A 20,110-nucleotide genomic window follows, 5' to 3' on the forward strand; every position below is an offset into this window, starting at 1 on the left:
AAAGACACAGATGTGAAATTTTTTCCTGGTATATATAAGTCGGGTAGTTCGAAAATACATTTAATGAGTGAAGGTCAAGTTGTACGCGACTAATTAGGAACCTTAAAGTGGGCAGATCTGTTTTTTAATGGCTTCAGTAACATTAATAAGAGTATGTTTAGCAGAGCACCAAACTGCGCACAAGAGATTGCTATAATATTAATAATATTAATTTAGTACGTAATAAAAACTGAGCAAAATTGCGCCGCAGTTTGTCAAGAGTGAAGTTCGAATTCTTTGCGGTGTAATTATCGTGGGTATTCTTTGATAAGTTATTATGTGCAACTCTAGATATTTATATGCATTAACATGCTCTATGAGACCGTCACTATTTTGCACTCGGATAGCTATAGGCAGGATTTGAACGGCTTGAGATAGCGAAGCGCATAATTTATTGATATTAAGAGTTTTAGCCAAGTGGTACGCCAATTACAAATAATACCGAGGCCCGATTGTAGGAAAAGACTATCACAAGGCTTAGTTATTTTATGATGAAGAACAAAATCATCAGCAAATAATTTAATACAGGAAATACAGTAAACAGTAAACGAATAAACACGGAACCATCCGAGACACTAGATTTTGCTGCCCAAAACGGTGAGGCACAGTCGTTGGCTATTACGTAATGAGAACTGCTAATTAGAAAGCACTCAATCAATTTCGGTATTCTGGATCGATTATTAATGTGCTGATCTTTAGTAAAAATAAGTGATGAGAATCCTTGCCAGATGCCTCGGCAAAATCAAGAAAAATGCAGTGAATAGGCGAATCATAATCAAAAGCTGAAGCTTTGTCATGAGTAAAGGAAAGAAGCTGCGTTTCACAGTAGTAGTACTTATGAAAGCCACGTTGAGCGGAGTTGAAAATGAGTTAGATTCGAGAAAGGAGAAAAGGTTAGAGTAGATAACGTGTTCTAATACACTGTTGACGAGGAATACAGGTTAGTGACATCGGTCTGTAATTTATCGGGGATTGTGCATTGCCTGCTTTGTATAAAGAGACCACCTTTGCCCCCTTTCCGGTCATGCGCCAAAGAGGAACACTGAACTGACAGCGAGAAAATGTTCGATAAAAGCATGGATGAGAAAACATTAGTATATATATATTTTAATTTTGAATTAATTTCGTCGCTGCCAATACACGGGGAGAATTTTAGTTTGCGAATTAAATTGATTACTTCGACCGAAGCAATTGCATTCGCTAGGATCGGCATAAAAATAAATAAGAAAAATAATGCGCTGCCAAAATCATTGGCACTAGCATCCATAGGGAAAAAATCGCGATTATACAAACCCGGCACAGCAGTCAATGAAATTCGGAGAATGCGTTTGAAAACACGGCATTTAAATCCGAACAGCAGCCTTCACAGCGTATAGGATGGTAATTTGAATGCAACAGTTATATGGTAGCCTTCACAGTGGGTTTCAGAATGGTGCAAGATTTTGACGCGAAATTTGAAGGAAGTGACGGAAGTTTTTGGTTTAAAAAAAACGTGCTTATCCTCCCTGGAAGCTGTGGAATAAGCATGCCAACGAGACGGATTATTTCCTTGTTTAGCTGAAAGAAAAAGGAGCTTCTTTTTGTTGAGCAGTCGTTTCAGTGTAACGGTACATCAAGGCCATGTATGTTTTCAGGAGACCATATGCAATGGTATACAAGTGTGGTCGACGAAGCCCAGCAAGTATGTTTTTGTTAACTAAAGTCTAGTCGGCTTTACTTCAGTTGCTGATAGGCTTTGAGTAAGTAATTGGAAGGGCAACGGTTTTTTTTTTCTTTATGTAGGAATGCACGAAGCAACGGCCGCTTAAACCAGGAAAATACTTTAACAAATATATAATGTTTGGCACTGTGGTGGGAAGTAAATTGAGTACATTAGCTGAAGAAGCGTGATCAACTAGCTGGGTAAAGTTGATTAATAAAAAATAAATTAATGAAATTGGTTTAATTAATTGATGAAAGATAAATTTTCAGGTGACCGCTCTGAGAGTTGGACGGTGAGGTGCCCAGTCTATATTTAGAAACTTAAAATCACCTATTCATATTAATGGCGTATGCCGGAGCCTCAAAACTAGCTTCTTCAAAACGTTATGCAAGCAATAATTAAATACAGATGCAGAACTGGGTGATCGATAGCATGCAAACACCAATAAGTTGTGGTGACTGCACTGGATATTCACACAAATGGTTTCCGAGGAAGCGCTAATTATGACCATATTGGATACCAAAAGATCAGCTACACCAACTAATATGTTTCCTCCAGATCTCATATACCGATCATAGTGGTAAATAGATTAATACTCTTCGTCGGTAAAAAATTCAGCGCTGCTAATTTTTGCACACAACCAGGCCTCCGTAAGCACGGCAATGTCAACGGAGCAATCGTCACAAACGGATGATGAGGCATAATATTATTCATAACGCTTCTGAGTTAAAGAACTGCAGTTCATGACAACTGGTATTACGGGACCTGCGCCCAGGTCCCTTAATACTCACGAAGCAAGAGTTGAGGTTGAAGTCATGCAGGCAGGTAGTATGTGAGACGACGACACAGTTTCCAGAGCAAACCGGAGGAGCCAAAAAAGCTATTGAGTGCTTATGACAGCACGAGGCTCACTGGAGGACCGCGTGAAAGCCACGTCATAGCTAACGATGCGCCGAATTCAAAACACTACCGACAGGGCACGGACACTGCGGGACGCAGGAAGTGAAAAAGCCTAGCGGGCGAACGGCGGTGCAAGGGAACACGGTGACGGGACGGAAAGGCCAGCGTCCGAGGCTACGCACACGGGAAGTGTGATTCAGGACCACGGCGGGCGGGGGAGAGGGTGGGGGGGGGGGGGGCAGCTCTCTTCCTTTATGGTCCCTACCTCCTCTTCCTGTGCCTTTCCCGCTTCCAGCAGACAAAAGGGCGCGAATTCGTCCCGGGTAGGGATAGACGCCGGTGATGCCCCTCCAGTACGCGGGCCCTCGCATCAAGTCAGTCGGGGTGGGTAGGCGCCAGTGGTGCCTGTGCTGCTGCTTGCGCGGCACCTTGGGCCGCTTCCTTCCTGAGAGAGCGACGCTCCGTCCCAGCTCGGCGTGCCCATATTCCCTCCCGGGCCACGCTCATCCCCAGCTCCTTCTCCTCTTCAAGCGCGGATGCGGGGAAGGGGGAGCATCCACCGAGCGACGCCGTGATTGAAAAGGCTCCAACGGCGGCACCGCTCCTGAGTCAGCCCGACGCCGCAGCCGCCGCGAGAGTGGGCGCTCGCACGTCCTCGAGTCGACCGGGGGAGCTTTTAACCATAGAGCGAGGGAGGCGGCAGGCTGCCCCGCACAAGGAGGGGGCTGCGAGTCGCTTTTAATGTTTCGCCGGGCGGAGGAAAATGTCCGGGACGAGCATGGGCTCGTGGGCGGGCGAGTGGGGAATGAAGGAAAGAGGCAGCAGAGCGGTGTAGGGACGGCGGCATCTTCCGATTTGTAACGTCGGGACGGTTACGTACGGGACGCGGGGAAACTTTTTCGCTGTGTTAGAACGGGGAGGGGAATATCGCTTCCCGCTCTGCCAACGTATACGCGGCGGCGGGCTGCAGGACTCTCTTCTTTCTCTTCAATTCGTTCCATCCGGCAGTGGAGCGGTGGGCCCGCTTGTTAGCCATCCATTTGCCACTGGGTTCATGACGTTGTTAAAGCGTGCGGGACCAAGAGAAAGTTGGAGGAGGCGGTGGGGAAGGAAGAGGCAGTGGGGAAGGGACAGGAAGCCGGCGCGAGGTTTCCAGGAGCGCTCTAAGCTGAGGAGGTAGAAACGAGGTGACGGCATTCACAGCAGGAGCAGCCCCGTTTCCCCGCTCGGGCCACTTCAGGGGTGCTCTAATTAATTCTGGCCGCTCGCGTCTCCAAAGGGAGAGGCATAAATCGGCGCGCACCGACGTCCAGAACAAGGGTTTGAGGGGAGGAAAGGAGTGGGGGGGGGGGGGGGGGGGGAGGTGACTGGTTGACGAGGAGTGGAGGCCATATTCTATACGCGCCTCAGCGAGCGAGAGCGCCGTGAGTTGCCCGCCAACGTCACGTCAACGTGGGGAACGCGCCGAGTGCTAGTGGGCCGGAAGTCACAGTCAGCGGAAGCGGAAGCGCTGCGTTTTGGGCGCCGCGCACGCTCCGCTTTAACGGGGCAAGCGCTTGCCTCTGCTGGACAGATGAAGAGACGCTAGGTTCCCTGCACGTCGTCGCACGGTGCGGTGCACACGCGCGCAGAACAAGCGCCCTCGCCATTCGAAGTCATCCCGCGCCATCCATGTAGAGGGAAGAGCGCGAAACCTCCGGGCTTGGCCCTTTGGAAAACCGCCGCCACAGTCTTCGCAGTGACATATCACGGTTGGAGGGGCAGCTCAGGGCGAGCAGCGCATCCCGCAGTACGCGTATACACAGATAGAGCGCACGTGGCATAGCCTCGCCTCAACAGCGCGTTCGATGGGTCTCGTCCGGGTAGCAGCGCGCGCTCGTTACTTACTACCACGGTCACGCGCGTCCGGTCACGTGACAAAAACGAAGCTATTGTGAGAGTGCGCGCACGCGCTATCGCCACCTCGCGGCATAATGCAGCGTTGTGCGGTGGCGCTCCTCCCTCGTGGCGCGATTTTCGGTAGCCGTGATTTAGTGTACACACACAAAAGGGCCGGCCCGGAGCACGAGCACGCGGACGGGATGGGAGTCGAGCGCGGCAAGCTCGCACGTGCGCCCGCGGCAATGGCCGCCACTGGGGAAACGGCGGCGGCCCGTTCCACTTGTCATGTTTTACGAGGTGAAGAGCAGCGGCTGTTGCTGCTGGGGCTGCCGGAAGCAGAGAGAACGCTGCGAGTGTTAGCGGCTAGCGCGCCAATCGAGTGCTCTCCGGGTGTTTGGAGATGGTGGAGGGGAATTTGTTGAGCGACGTCACTCATCGTTTCTGGATCCGCCAAAAGCTTCTCTCGCCTTTATTTTTCCGCCAGGCGAAACAGACGATGGTCGAGGATGAATTTCGAACAAGTTCAGATAATACCGTACTTTTAGAAAACGACAGCAAATAGCTGCAGTTGATGCATTCACAAAATAAAATCTACTGCTGTGTATACCCATGGATTAAGAACAGAAATCCGACACAAGCCTTTCACGGTTTCAAGAACGAAAAAAAAATAGTGTAAGAGGCAGTCGCTGTCGAAGGCATAGTTTTGTTTATACCATTTGCGAAAAAGAAGCTGGAGTAAATTCGAGGCCATCTAAAGGTCTGTGGTGACGCATGCGTCTGTAGCGACGCGACGTGGTAAGGCAAATGAAAATCAACGCTATTAGCGTAGAAAGCAGTGGATAGCGGCTGTGAAGCGGGACAAGTGGACACTTTCGGCGACGGATCGGCTCTGCGGCCAACATTTCATCTCAGGCAAAAAATTAGCGCTTCTTGTTCGGTTCTTCATCTGCATGATTCCTGTATAGTTGCGCGCAAAGCCTATAGGCTACACCACAGAAGAGATATATGTTTCTTAGCGAGGTCCAAAGAGTGCAGTTTCAGCGGCTGTGCCTCGCTTGATTGCTCACTATTTTGCATGAACAGCGAAAGCGCCATTAATTCTCCCTTGCAGCTGATTTCTGCCTTAGGTACACGCGACAGATACGGATGCAGAGACGCAGCAGTGAATCGAGCGTTGCAGAATCCGCAGTACCTTGTTGCTGGGGCGCGACGTCTGGAGCGCTGGCGGCTTCCACTGGCTCCGGGTAGATGACGGCAGTATCGCTGCGCTGAAGGTACTCGCGAATCTTGGCCTCTTCAGCCTCGAACGGGGGCCCGCCTGGCTTGCGCCTCTGTGGGTCGCCACCTCCGCTGCTCGCTTCGCCATTGGCGACGCCTTCGAGGTGGCTGCAGAAACGCATGACGCAAAAATCAGCATCCATTGCACGGAATGATATAAGTGGGCAATGGCAGAACTACCCTGAGTAGAGGGAAGAAGGTAATCGCACAAGAGGGGCTACCCGTTCCCGTTACAGCAACGATTGACACACATTACCAGGAATTCGGACGTGGCCGATTCAGGTAAATCCAGCTAAACAAGATTCACTCAGCCGCACCAGGTGGCCAAAAAGAAACGGTATATTTCCGCTGACTGAGCACACAGCTGATATCTCCCAAGATGTCAGCGTAGATTTCGAAAAGCTATGCCGCGGACAAAGTTCAAGCAAGTTAATTCGACTCGAAGTCGGGTGCGCAGGTCAGGTCACCATTGATAAAACGTAAAAGCCTTTCATGCTTAGAAAGCGGAACAAAGAGGCCCACCTCCACGCACTGCCGACGCCGCTTGGTTCGTCGTGTCCGTTGACGACGAGGTCGCAGCGGCTGACCGGAGATTCGGCTGCAGGGTCGTCCGAAGCAGTGGTCGCGACGAAGTGCGTCGGTGGTGCTGGCGACGGCGGGCAAGAGGACGGGCTGGGCGGCGTCGGGGCGTCCTCGTCGATCTGCAGCGGCGCCTCGTCGTCCAGGTTGGGCGAACAGGGAGGGGACTCGGGCACCGCAGCCACCAGCACGGGCCGCAGCAGCTTGGTTCCTCCGAGAACGCTCAGCCTGCGCTCCTGCGCCGAGGAAGAGCCGTCCTCGGCGCGGGGCGAGGCGGCAGAAGTGGGCGGCGGCAGGCCCCCCTCCTGAGTAGCGGCAGGGGGGGAGTCGGCCGAGGCGGCCGCCGAGGCATCCACCTGATCGGCGTCCTCGGCCATGCCGTCCGGCTCCACTGCACAGAGAGAGAGAGAGGGAAATTATTCAGGTGAAACTGAGAGGTAGTTCTTGTTGATTAAGCACTGACGGTAGTGAAGGGGGAACAATGGACTAAAAATGATACCAGCTGATATGCAAGAATATCGTCTAGGTAACTCAAAAGCCAGCATGCGCGATAGGACTAGATGATCTAATCATATCTCTCATGCTCATTTGTGTTACCCGAAAGACAGCACCCTTTGAATTAAAGTAGGTGCTGTAAACTCCTGTGCCGTACTTTAAATGTGCGTTGTGTTGATTTATTTCGTGCTTTTCTAAAATTACCAAGATATGTAACTGGCTCAAAACCAATTTTGCTGTTATTAGTAGTACTTACACACGTTGGTTGAAACTGACTGACTTAGTTCACTGTCGATGCAGCGAAATGTGTTGCAACGGGGACATCGTTCCGTACACAAAAAACCACACGCAAAGCAACCACTTTAGCATGGCATAACAAGCACAGTCATGACAAGGAGTGAATTAGTTCGCGGTTGTGGAAATTACCGAAGCAATAAGGGGCGAAAAAAATTCTGCCATAGGTGCTCGCCGATTAATGCGCATTTTATGAGACCTAAACGCTCGCACCGGTCGGCAAAGTGCTGATTTTTTCTTTGCCCCCTTTGCAGTATTTGTATAAACACATCAGAGCGGTAAACACAGTCAAGGGCATTACCATATTCCTCTCACGCCGCCTTGCGCCGCTGGAAATTTTCATCTCCCGCCTTCTGCGGTTATATGCAACACACATATACGCGACTGCGCGCCGATGGGGAAGATATGAAATGGAGAGCGTAAAAAGGAGCACAAACCCACTTTCGCCGCAGCTTCTGCCAGCGAGGGCGATCCACCGTGCGTCTTATTTCGTGCCCGCCGCTTTCAGCACCTCCCGCACTATCCAGGCAATATTGCTCCTCCAATCTCGATATGCAAATTACATGGCCGAGGCAATCGACTCTGGTGCGTAGTGTGAGACGCCTACGACTGTGACAGAATGGATGAGTGTATTGTGTGTATATTAAATGCGAGCTAGAACAATTATTTCGCCAGATTCTAGGTTAAAGTCTTTTTATTCTGTTTCTTTATGCAACGTCGCCAACTGCTTCTTCCTCCACAACACTTCGTCGCGTCTCTTGAAAATGAGGGAAGACTACTTCAAGACCGTATTGGGGTAATCACATTATGTCCGCAGTATATGTGGAACGTTTACTAATGCTTAATTAACGAATATAGAAACCGTTCGGACTTTTTGCCGTCTCTCGCGGCAGAGAAGTGGCAGCGATATCTGTAGCTTACCCACAACGAGGCGGTCCACTCTCAAGGGGGCCTGAGAAGATTAAAAGCACCCTTAACAAGATTGCCAGCTATCAAGCCCACCCGATAAGCCGTATACAGTACACACAACGCGATTAAATTCTGTAGAAGACATCCCAGATGTACCGTGCACCTGCAATGCGACGTGCCATGCCCACAACGCGATTGCGCACCCCCGAGCTCACCCAAGAAGCTCTATCGTATCCACAACGCGGTTGCCCGCTCTCCCGATTAACCGCATCGTACCTACAACGTAACTGCTCATTCTGAAGCCCACCCAAGAAACCGTATACCGCACATAGAGCACAAGTGCTCAATCCTTTATCCAGTCGATAAACTGTACCGTACCCACAAAGAGGTTGCCCACTCTTAAGCCAACCAGAGAGCTGTCCCGGTAGCCACAACGCGACTGCCAACTCTCAAGCCCACACGATTAGTAGCACCGTACCCACAACGCAGTTGTCTCCACCCAAGAAACCGTGCCGCACTCACAACGCGGTTGCCCACACTCAAGCCCACGCGAGAAGCCTTGCCTAGCCCAGAACGATAGCGTCCACTCCTCCAGCCCACTCGAATCACGTGACTTCTTTTACTATACTCCCTAGAGCACCGACACTTCGCTTAACACGACTCCTATGAAGCGAACCCCACCCGCTTACTTGAAAAGCAGATCTAACCGTGTGCAGGTGAGTGCGACGGTTTTCGTTCAATGCATACTTATACCAAGGCGACTGCGACGCCATTTGTCCTACAGTGAGCCTATAGCATACAGCTGTCATTGCAAAGGCGCTCAAGAGGACGTTTGTTCTGCTGCCACCACGTTTTTTGAAGCATCGACTCCTATGTGGCTGTAAATGGCAGCAGAATATCTACACATAGAACTGCTTGAAGGCCTTCGTACATTTATTCTTTGGTGGTCTAGTTACTGCCTTCACCGCTGCCGTGATTGGCTAGCGCATAGGAGCCACTCAATCATCCCCCGTTTTCGTGCTGGCACAAAATTAATAATAAGACAGCTGGCACAAAATTAATAGTAAGACAGCTGGCACAAAGTTAGCTGCGTGACCCTAAGGTGTTTTACGCGTGGGTCAATGCGCTTTAAGCCATGGATAGGAACATACACGCGGATAAACCATTTTTAACGCCAATATAGAAATATATCCAGCTAAGAGGAATAACGTCACGGGCTAACGCTTTCGCTTGCACAGCCCCGGCACAACTCAATAAGAAGAGGGCACATTTCACTGCTTTTATTTTTTACGCGTGCGTTTATTGGTATTCCTTAGCTAGGCAGCGTCCTCGCTTCAATGAGAAGCGCCAGTCAAGCGGCAACCGTGACGCACTGATGCGTTCCAGTCAGGAGCCACCGGTGAAAGAGGTGCACGGTTGACAGTCAGAGATTTAATTTCAAGACTCCTGTAACGCTTGAGCGACGCGAAAAAAAAAAGAAACCTGATCCGAGGAAACAAGTCGTCTAGCATAAGAGGATAGAATAAAGATAAATTGGAGTTCAATACCACGATATGAAGCAAATAAAAAAAAACAGTGCGGGGGTGCGAGGAAGTATAAAGAGATGGGAAAGCTTTGATGCTTCAATTAAAAGTGCGTGGAAAATAATACACCGCGAAGAGCTGCATCAAGCAGAAACATAAAATAAAACTAAAGATGTGCTCAGGGATCGATAAAGGATCACAGAAGAATAAGCGAGAAGTCGACTTCAAGAGGTCTGCCTGATCTCTCAGTGATCCTCATGAGCACACTCAAAAGAAACAACTACCTGTCGCACTCGCGTGCGCTAGCGTTCTTGAAAGGAGCGTGCGGGGGAAAGGAACAATGAGCTCCGAGAGTGACGACACTCTTCGGTTAAGACACTGAGCCACATACGACTGGGGCAGCACGAAATGGGCAAACAAGGATGGAGTTAAAAGAGAACACTAACGGGAACACAAAAGAAACAAAGAATTGCGCGAAGAAAAACAAAGCTAAAAGAAGCTACTGGCAGCAACAACCACGAATATACACACGCCAGTTGGTAAATGATCCATGAAAGGGACACAGACGAAGACAATAAGCGAAGGCGAATTTCCAAACCAAATCTTTTCAGGGAGCCCTGACTCACTTCTGTGCCTGTCGAGAAGCACCTTTTCTAGCTTCTACCCCTTTTGCTTATTCCTCCCTCCAGACGGGATCTTCGCTTTCACTTTTGTTGAACCACTTCTTGTTTCTTCCTTCTTACTATTCCCCGATTTCTCTGTCTTCTCTAGCCGCATGAAAGAGAGAGTGAAGAAGAAGAAGGGGGTGCGTGCGCTAAGGTGTACATACATACAAGGGCGCGAATGCTGGCACGGAATGCGCGTGACGTATCTTGCGCTGAGTGTTCCGAGCGTACTAGAAGGAGCGAGTCGTGTGGAGGAGGAGGAGGGGCCCCGTTAAAGCAAGCGGAAGAAGACAGAGACGTCTCCGGATGATGATGAGGAGGAGGAGGATCAAAACAAACGGTACATACACACGCAGCGTGGGCACGGTAATGCCCACGCAGGAAACACACACTCGTCGGGCGAAGCGACCGAGTCAGACGAGGAGAAACAGTCGGAGGAAGGAGTTAAAGAAACCGTCTCCTCGCAAGAGAGAACACGGAGAGCAGGGAAAGGAGAGGAGTCAAGGAGGTGTGGTGGGCTTGCAGTTTAGCCCTGACTTCGATATTTTTTTTTCTTTCCGCCTTACGCCACCCAACCTCCTGTTCCCCCCCATCCTTCGTCGTTGGCGCCTCGCTCCTTTTATAAAGAAATCCGGCGCCACTGAGCCGGAGCGAGGCGAAGGGCGGAGGACTGCCTTGGCGCTGGCAGCTGTCGCATCGCTCATCCTGCGGAAACAATGAAGAAAGCGAATCTCATCGACTGGCAAAAGACGAGGAGGCGCGCGCGCTCGCGCTCGGCAGCGAGGAAGAAGCTCGCGAGGAAAAGGAGAAGCGCCGCCGCCTAGCTGCTGGACGACGGGACGACTCGAAGCGGAAACGAAGAAGGCGGCCGCCGTGGTGCGCCTCCCTCACCTCGCAACTCCCTCCTTCCCACGCTCTCCCTTCATTTCGAGCTGTTCAATAATTCTCTGGCCACTCAGTCGGCGAGAGTCTGTCCGCTTCTTCTTTCCCTGGCTGAATCCGAGCCCACCCCATCCACCCCCGATCCTGCTTTGGGCTCCGCGCTGCGCGACTGACTGACTGCTCGGCTTCTCCTTCCGGAGCTGGCCGGTGGACTCGCTCCACTGGCTGCCAGAGAGCGCTGGCCCGGCGCTCGCCGAAGCACTCGCCACCTTCTTTCAGCCGTGCGTGTACGTGCGTGTGTGTGTGTGTGGCGCGGACGGCCACCTCCGCGGGTGCTATTCTCTGGTACGGCTTTAGTCAAGAAGAAGTGAGCGAGGGACACAGAGAGTTTTCGTGCGCTCGTTTGCAGCAACGCGTCGTTTCTGGTCGGTTGGATCCGGAGATGCCGTTCTCTTAAGCCGGCGACGGTGGCCTCAGAGTTTTCACTTGCAGGACAGTCCGCGGGGGCCTCTCCTCTGTGCGTCTACGAAAGGATAGGTGGTGACGAAAGATGGCAGCCGGGGGATTTGCAGGGAGTCGCTGCGAGTGTCTTCAGGTCTCTTACTTTCTCAGTAACCGTCAGTGCTCGCACTTGGCTATAACGGCCGGCGTTGCAGATGGTCTTTGTGCCTGTTTCACTTTACCGTTCACTCCTCGCGACAATGCGCAGGGAATGTACGTTATATCATGCGCCAGCAAGTAAGTTACCCCACAGGCAAGTAGAGGGAGGGCGCATGTATAGCCTTCGTCAAAAGCTTTCAGGCAGCATTGTTTGCCTTCTACCGGAATAGATGAAGGCTTACGCCATACTTAAAGGCAAAATCGCCTTGACACGTCTGCACGGGAGCTTTCTTCCCCTTAAAGACATCTACAGTTGTACCTGCGTCATAAGTGTTCCACTACACCGTCTACACGGATGGAAAGCAAGCTCTATGTGTTGCGAAGACTTTTCACTAAAGCTCTGTTCTGCTTTCAGCTAGAATGCAAAAGCTGCAATATTAATAAACAAACAAAACAGAAACAAGAAACTTACAAAGCCACGTAGCGCCGACTGTGACAGGTTGCAGGGACCGAAGAAATCACGAAACGAGCGCGCACGAATGCACAGCGCGGTAGCTAAGCTGCACCAAAAAAAAAGGCGCATCCCTTCACACTAATCTTGTTGCGATCGCCTATTCATTACATTGTACATTCACTTATTTCTCTTTGTGATAGATGCGCCAAAAGTCAGCCCCTTACAAGGTATTCGAAGATACCTGCCCTGATGATTGAGGGGAGAACATGCTGCGTGTGGTGTGAAAAGGGGGTGTCCATAAAATTTGACAAAAAAAGCTTCTAGTTACAAGCTAATCCCACATTCTACTAAACAGTAGTATGCACCTTTGACATTACCTTAACAGGAACCTAAGTTGTTTTTTTTTTTTTCACTCGCGTAGGTCGGCGTATTATCTACAGCGATAAACGCAGCCCCTCTAGCGAAGTCAAGCTCAGCGTAGGCGTGCTGCCCACGGTCCTTAAGGAAGGCTGGCCATCCGCTCGGGGCAGCTCAGATGGGACGAAAGGGGAGAGAGAGCTCGCACGTGCTGACCTATTGTGCAAGCACAATATATGGACAGCGCCTCCGCTTCGGTCAGCTCGGCAGGCGCGGGTAGCAGCCGGTGAATGATCTCCCGAGTACCGAGAGCGAGCCGCTCACCGGGTCCCTAACTAACGGTCCTCGCATTCTTGGCTCCACTGCGCCTTCATTCAACCTGACTGGAAATTAAAGGATGCCTCGCTATTCCATCGCCCAAACAATCTCCCTCGCGACGCCTCTACGGCTTCTCTGCAGCTATAGGAAGACGGAAAGGGGCGGGGGGCGGGGGGAAGGGGAAAGCCGAGGCGCGCTCCGTATAATATACCGCGCACGCCCGTACTATACTACGCCTGAGCCTTACCCATCGGCAGGGAGAGAGCTCGGTTCCAAGGCTGGCCGCGGCGACCACATTCCGAGCTAAGTGGCTGCAGCGGAGAACCTTTTCTAAGGCCGCGACGAGCGCGACGCTGCGTAAACGGAGCGCTGCTCCAGAAGCCGCGCGTCTGGCGTACTTATTGAAACAGACCCCGAGCCTCCTTAGGGCTTCCTCGCAAAGCGGGGCCGCCGATGGCCCTGGCGCAGACTGTCTGCACCTGAGCTCCCTGTTTCGTACGCCGCGTCGGGCTAAGCCTCGCCCCCAGGGCAGCGCAGTGACACCGGGCTTGGGAAGCGTCTCTGAACGCTGCCTTTCTGCTCTGTGGAAAGCGGGAGGCAGTGGAGCCATTGAGGTAAATGCAGTGGAGAGACAATGAGAGTATGTTCGAGGTAGCAAGCTCAGAGTGAAGTTTCTCGCTGCATGAAGGCGTCGAACTCTAAGAAGGAAACTTTTTGCATCCAGAAGGTTGCGTAGAGTACACAAAGCATGCGTGTGTGTTCGCTGAAAAAAAAGGGCGCCGGCTTCGTACCCATGTACGATGGGTCACCTGATCTCTCTAAACGACTTGTGTGCGATGCGTTTGAAAAGATAACTAACGCTTTTGTTAGGATTAAGACAGCGTTTAAAATGTTGCGAAAACATCGTAATGGCGTCTACATTCTGCGGAAAGTGAACTGCTATACTTTTACGTCCGTTAAAGGTCTAGATTCTGTCCTCAGGCATGTACAGCCTCTGCACGAACCTGTTTCGTTTGTGTAACTATATCTGTGAAGTGGAAGTCCTGCAAATAGAGGAAGATGACCGAGACGAGCTGTGTCAGAGCACAAACCGCGTTTCTACGAACACCGAAAATTCACGAAACCATATTGAGGCACAGTCGTAAGTAAACATGGTGTAGGCCACACAAGTTTCGACTCGAGTGCATCGAATCACCACGTGATGGCGGCGCCCGCTTGTGTTCCATCTGTCAGGCTCCTTTTTATTAAAACGCCTTAATCTTGGCGGTGCGGCGACTTTTATTCCGACAGTTTATTCGCACTGCTAACGTGAATGAGTGCAGTAAGCCTAGTCCCCTAATCATCGGCGATGGGTAGATTATGGTTAATGACAAAAAAAAAGTGACGGACGACTTAGGGCGGTTAGACCGAATGCGAATTAGGTGCGGTTTCGGTTCGAGGCTCGGTTTAAGAGCGCAATACGACAGTGGTGTGTTCTGGATACATTGAGCATGGATAGAAGATGACTAAGGCGACGACATCAAAAGCACAGCGCAGCCAACTAGCAATTAAACACGCTGGAAGTTCGGCTGCCGAGATGACGTAGTGGTATAATGCAGTGGACGACGAAGCTGGTCTGTGCGCACCGCCGCGAGTTCGAAACCCACTCGCGGCCATAGAGTGTTTTGCCATAAAGTATTCTGCATGCTTGGCCATAGAAGCTGCTGGCCCGGCCCACCGTGACAAAAGGGCCACACCTGCCTGAGAGTTCGGACAGACAAACATCGACAAAATCTGAGACTAGGCCTTTCAATAGCGCGCTAAAGACGAAATTTTCCGACACAGCGACGAGACAAATGTGTGCCATCCTCGCATCCCAGAAAAACACGAAAAAAATGTGTCCGGTTGTGTAAACATATACGTACAAGTACGTCTAGCAGCAGCAGAAAACGTACAATTTCCGCGGGATTTGTTCACGCCTGATGAGTTGGCTTTGCCTTCCTAACGTCATCAATGGGGCGAAGCACGCTTTCTTGGAACCGTGCGTAAAAATGGCTTTGCGTGAGAGGGCTCGTAGATTCTACTTTTAGCATAGCGAAGAAGAAATAACGCAGACGTTATGTCGAACTTGCCGGGTGTCTGCTGCGCATGCGCAATCGACAGGTGAGGACGCGCGTCTCACTGACCAAGTTATTCCGGCTTCGACCTTATAGTGCATCTTCGCTATACAAAAACTCTCTAATGACGTGGTGGCATCATTCTCCACTTTTTCTCGCCACACGTAGGAACATGTCACTTACGGCAGTTATGTCATATTAGTAATAAACGCAAAATAACGTAAAAAGTGGCTCCTTTGATGCGAAGCAAATGACGCTCTCCTTGCGTAAATATTTAATTAGAAGACCAGAAAATTGACAGGTTGGTACGCACTTTCGGACAGAATTCAAACCTCGAAAGCAGCTAATCCTTAGTGCTCTAGGTTTGTCGACGACATCATTGAGTGACCAGCTGGGGAACATACTTTACAGGGCACTTTAAGGAGTTACACTTGCGCTAACTTTGATTACGGACTCACAGCGCATACAGGCACGCTCATAGTATTGAAACGGTAGGGGAAGACCGTTCTTCTGCATCAGGTGAACAACACCCATGCGGATGCTTTTTTCTCCTTAAAGCTGCGAACTGGGCGAGTTGGTATTGATTCATATTTGAACAGCGCAATAAAACGACGGGACACAACGAAGAAAGGACACCACAAGCGCTCTGGTGTCTCCGCTAGACCAGCCGTCTAAACGAAATCGTTCAATATCAAGACGTCGTAAGATGAGATGTTTACGTCCCATTCATTATCAGGCAAGTCACTCGCAATGAATCTAAAATTCAACTGCCTTGTTCTGAATTCGATCTTCTTGTAACAAGGCATGAAATGATTTATTTATTTATTTATTTATTTATTTATTTATTTATTTATTTATTTATTTATTTATTTATTTATTTATTTATTTATTTATTTATTTATTTATTTATTTATTTATTTATCACAGTACCCTCAGTGCGTTTGGGCATTACAGCAGGGGGAAAAACAAAGAGGCAACAAAAATAACACAGGTAACGCAACATCTAGTGCTCATCGTCAACACCATCAATACATCGTGAATATACTTTACGGAAACGCTTTAAAACAGACGCACACGCGCAAGCACAACAAACACAAATATTATTATTCTACTTCAAAAGGGGTACAGAGTTTGAAAATACCTCGTTTGAGTGTATTGACACGATATAGGATGGAAGCTTGTTCCATTGACCTATAGATCTGGGAAAAAATGACATTTTGAAAGCTTCAGTTTTACAGGGTATTTCCTTAATCTTATTTGCACGGTATAGTCTCAATGACACGTAATCAGGCTGGTATAAATACCTATCTGGGTCTATACCTGTGTGAGAGTAAAATATGTTGTGAAAAAGGACAACACTAGTAAGTGGCTTGATTACAAAGCATCAGATTAAAAGCAAACATATTCTTACACATTACTTTGAAAACAGAGTATGCAGCAGAAACAAAATGTCTCCCCCATTCTTGCATAAACATTCATAGGTCAACATTCTCAGCAAAGAGCGTTCCATTGAAATCCTTGCACAAATATAGTAACATGACATCATAGTAGACAACAACGCAAACTAGTACAATAGATTATTTCCGTTTTTCTTAAAGAACATGTCCAGTGTGCCATTGCTGGTATGCTAAAGCATACTGTGAAGGTTTAAAAGGCAATTCCTAGATGCGAGCATCAGGTACTGAAATGTCTTTTTGTTCATGAGAATATCTACCACATTTCTCTAGATCGCGACAGTTAGCAACGTACCGCAAAATTTCCTTTGCATCAGCTGCGCTTACGTCTTCACTGCACCGGTCTTTTAAAGGTTTATTTTTGTGTTTTATCAGGGTCAGAAGAGCACATTATTGGAATTGAAATAAGATTAAATCGCGTGAAAGGATCTTTTCTGGTTGAACTCTATACTGTAACAGCGTTTCTTATGTCTCCTTCATAAGCCTTGGCTTCCTTTTTCCTGTTTTTGTCCTCGATTTCACCTCAATTTTTTACCATCTTCGTAGTTACACTGCTCACGTTATATTCTGCAGTGTATATGATTATAGCGTGTGCGCATGAATGTCCGGAAGTGACCGTGTGCGCACGCGCTTATGTGTGCATGTCTGCGTGTCCGTTATTTGCATGTGTTGTCTTGGAACCGCCGATGTTTTCCAGCTTCCTGACATTCGCAACTTGCGAGAATATTCTTGCATGCTAGTTCGTGCATAGTTTTTCACACTGATAGTGCAGAAACACAGGGGCAACAGAAACGAAGAAGACGAGACGTAGCGCTGCTAACACCTCTTCATCAGCCGGAATGGAAGGAGGCGTGGCGAAATGGCTGGCTTAAGTTCAACTCCTCCACTTATTTTTATCGGTAACATGCTTTCTTTCAAGACCAGCAAAGAAGCCCGAAGTATTCCCTCCTCCAAGTAATGCTTGCCGACCAACTGTTGCCGATATGTTTTCAGCCGAGATGTTCCCGAATTTGCTGGTGGCGTTGATTAAGCGATACCGAAAGCCACCGAGGCGACGGTTATTGACGACCTCTTCCATCCGGTCATGTTCAACTAGCGAACCCGACTGAAGATGAAAGTAATAAAAAAATAGAAAAAAGTTTAACATGTTTCAAGACGGTGCCGGGATTTACGCGGCCGACTTAAAACGAGTAGGCTGCTTAACGGGCTTTTGTCGTAGCAAGACCAGGAAACCGGGAAGGAGCAAATCTAAGCCCAAGCCTCGCAAAGGAGGCTCGAAAATGACGGCAAGTGGAGAAGACGGTAGTGATGCCTAACGATAAGTGCGGCAAAAAAAAAAAGAAAAGCAGCTTTTCGTAATACCGGCAAACAGCCTCATCAGAATAAAGAGAGAGAGAAAATAAAATAAAAGTAGAACGCGCGATTGTCGGCATTAAAACTCGCGACAAGGAAAGGGGCGCCGCCAACACGGTTCCGCTAAAGCCAAAGAAACAACAGGATTAGTAAGGTGTTCAACGGCGCGCCTCGAAAGCGGCAAACCTTGTTCTTAAACATTTCCGCCTCTCTCGCGGGCTTGTGAAGCCAACCCCATTCTCGCCTGAACTCAGGCGTCTCAGCTTTACACCGCCCGGCTTGATTTCTGCCTGCATGCCTGTCACCCTGCGTAGCAGCCTTGCTCCAGCCTCCTGAACTACTTCGTCCCGCCTTTCTTAAGCTGGTCGTCGTCGCCTCACACCCCCCCCCCCCTTTTTTTTTCTGTTCCTCCTGTATTCGTTAACGCTGGCCTGCCAGCTTTGTAATTGTTCACTTGTTCTATGCTCTTTCTTCCTAAACCTCGCAATTTTCTTTCTTTACGCGAAGAACGTTTAGTCATGCAAATTCCGCAGCTTGTATTCACGGTAGCTCTGAAGGGCACCCCGCTAAGGCGCACACGAGACGAGCGCCAAAACATGGATAAAAGGAAGCACGAAAAGGTGCTGACAAAATGATAAGAAAAAAAATCAGGGCAAAGGAAAGTAGAAAAAGTCAATGAGGCAGGGAGAGGGAGAGAAAAAAAAAAGGACAAAGCCCCGAACGTTGCCAAAATGCGAGAAGCCAAGGCGGCCTCCCACGACGTGTACGTGCTCTTACGTGTGGAGAAGGATTAGCCCGAGACCTGTAACGACCGGCCTCAGCAAAGAAAGCAGGGCACGCAGATCCGGCCGAGGAAATCAAGAAAGTTTAGCATGGTGCTATTGCGCGATGAACGAAATAAAGCTGTGCACACAATGAGAGGTAAGCGAACGACATTAAAAAAACTAGAAAGAGATAAATTCAAACGAGAACTTATAATTTCTCTCGGCATAACGCTGAGCGTGATATTTCGCACCGTGGTTACAATTGCTTACGGTGCCATTTTGAGAGAAACTGAGAAAAAAAAAGACAATTGTATTCACGAATAAAGCACAGTGCGCTGCACGCGGTCTAGAAACAAAAAAGAGCATAGTCGAAAGGCGCTGGACGCAGAATACGAAAAAGGTTTTTCATTCCTGTCGTGCGGAAAGGAAACAATACGGGCGCGATGAAGCTAACGCCTCGGGAAATAAGGCGTAATTGCCGTCAGGACTTTTGTCTCAATGCCACACTACCACCGCTGGACTTTTTTTTTCTGGTAAAAGAAGACTTTACCGCGCCCCATTTTACAAACGTCTTGTGCAGCCCGAATTGGTTCCCTTTATATCACTGTTTTTTTTTATCCTTTCGACCGCTTAATTTCCTCCTCAGCAGAAAAATGCCGGTGGTAATAACTGCAGAATTTTCGGGAATAAATATACACCATCTGTTAAAATGCTTTAAACGTGAAACGCCGCATTTCATTTTCAGCAAAGTGGTGGGTCCCTTGTGAATATTGGCACGCTTAGAAGATGCACTGCGTGTTGAACAGATAATTGCCTTGTTGAAAGCATTGATAAGGAGAGGATAAACAGGAAAAAAAAAAAAACTTCAGCCCTGAAAAATGTGCGTCTGCGTTCACATTTCGGGAGCTAGCTCTGTTGTACACATTCAAGCATGCCAAGACACCTGATGGAAAAAAAAAATAAACACTGTTCCCCCGGGGTAAGAAGTAAACAGTCACTGATATTCAGGAAGCGTAGGATATTTTTTTTTGTCTTCACTTTGAGGAGCTGATGAATGAAAAGTTAGCAGAGTATTCAGTTTTACCTGAAGGATAACTGACCAGAAAGTAGAAGAAAAGACCACCCCATTGCTCAGGTGGGATCCGAACCCGCGACCTCAGCATGTCGCGTACGGTGCTCAACCAACTGTGTTATGGCGTGGGCTCCCCAACCTTATACTTTCGAGTGCGTTTAGTACCATTAGAATCCACCCACAGGGGCCGCCCATGGTGGCCGATATGTGAATGCAGCTATGAGGTAAATTCTATCGATTACACTTCTTCGTTCCAATGAGGGGATGTATCAAGTGATATCGATCTGAGCGCTGTGATGCGGTTGCTATGAGTGCCTACACAGCTTCCAGATACGTTCATAGTTAAGTAGCAAATATATCCAGCCCCGATAATAAGGATACTAATCGACATACGAAATTTCTACAGGTGCATTAGTTCATGTATAAAGAAAGGAACGCCGACCAAATGTTGTTGTTAAAACGAAGACGTTATATATTAGTTTTGCTATTTTTAGT

At 49.0% G+C, this 20,110-nt stretch overlaps 1 protein-coding gene and 1 long non-coding RNA gene across 8 annotated transcripts in view; one reads left to right on the forward strand and one right to left on the reverse strand.

Moving 5' to 3' along the window:
- The window catches only part of zfh1 (Zn finger homeodomain 1), a 653,856-nt gene that overhangs the window by 165,478 nt on the left and 468,268 nt on the right, over window positions 1-20,110 (reverse strand). For 6 of the 7 annotated variants that reach the window (XM_077669117.1, XM_077669116.1, XM_077669115.1 and 3 more), the window contains exons 2-3: window positions 6,323-6,770; window positions 5,715-5,908 (exon numbers count right to left, since the gene is read on the reverse strand). In XM_077669117.1, the coding sequence (XP_077525243.1) occupies window positions 5,715-5,908; window positions 6,323-6,770 (642 nt within the window). Of the gene's footprint in view, window positions 1-5,714; window positions 5,909-6,322; window positions 6,771-7,609; window positions 7,782-20,110 lie in introns of those variants that run through there. The other variant, XM_077669118.1, reaches the window with a different exon arrangement.
- Window positions 1-20,110, forward strand: part of LOC144136623 (uncharacterized) — a 139,142-nt gene that overhangs the window by 45,762 nt on the left and 73,270 nt on the right. The gene's annotated exons all lie outside the window — the stretch shown is intronic.

The sequence above is a fragment of the Amblyomma americanum genome, chromosome 6, assembly GCF_052857255.1.
Source record: "Amblyomma americanum isolate KBUSLIRL-KWMA chromosome 6, ASM5285725v1, whole genome shotgun sequence".
NCBI classification, from domain to species: Eukaryota; Metazoa; Arthropoda; class Arachnida; order Ixodida; family Ixodidae; genus Amblyomma; species Amblyomma americanum.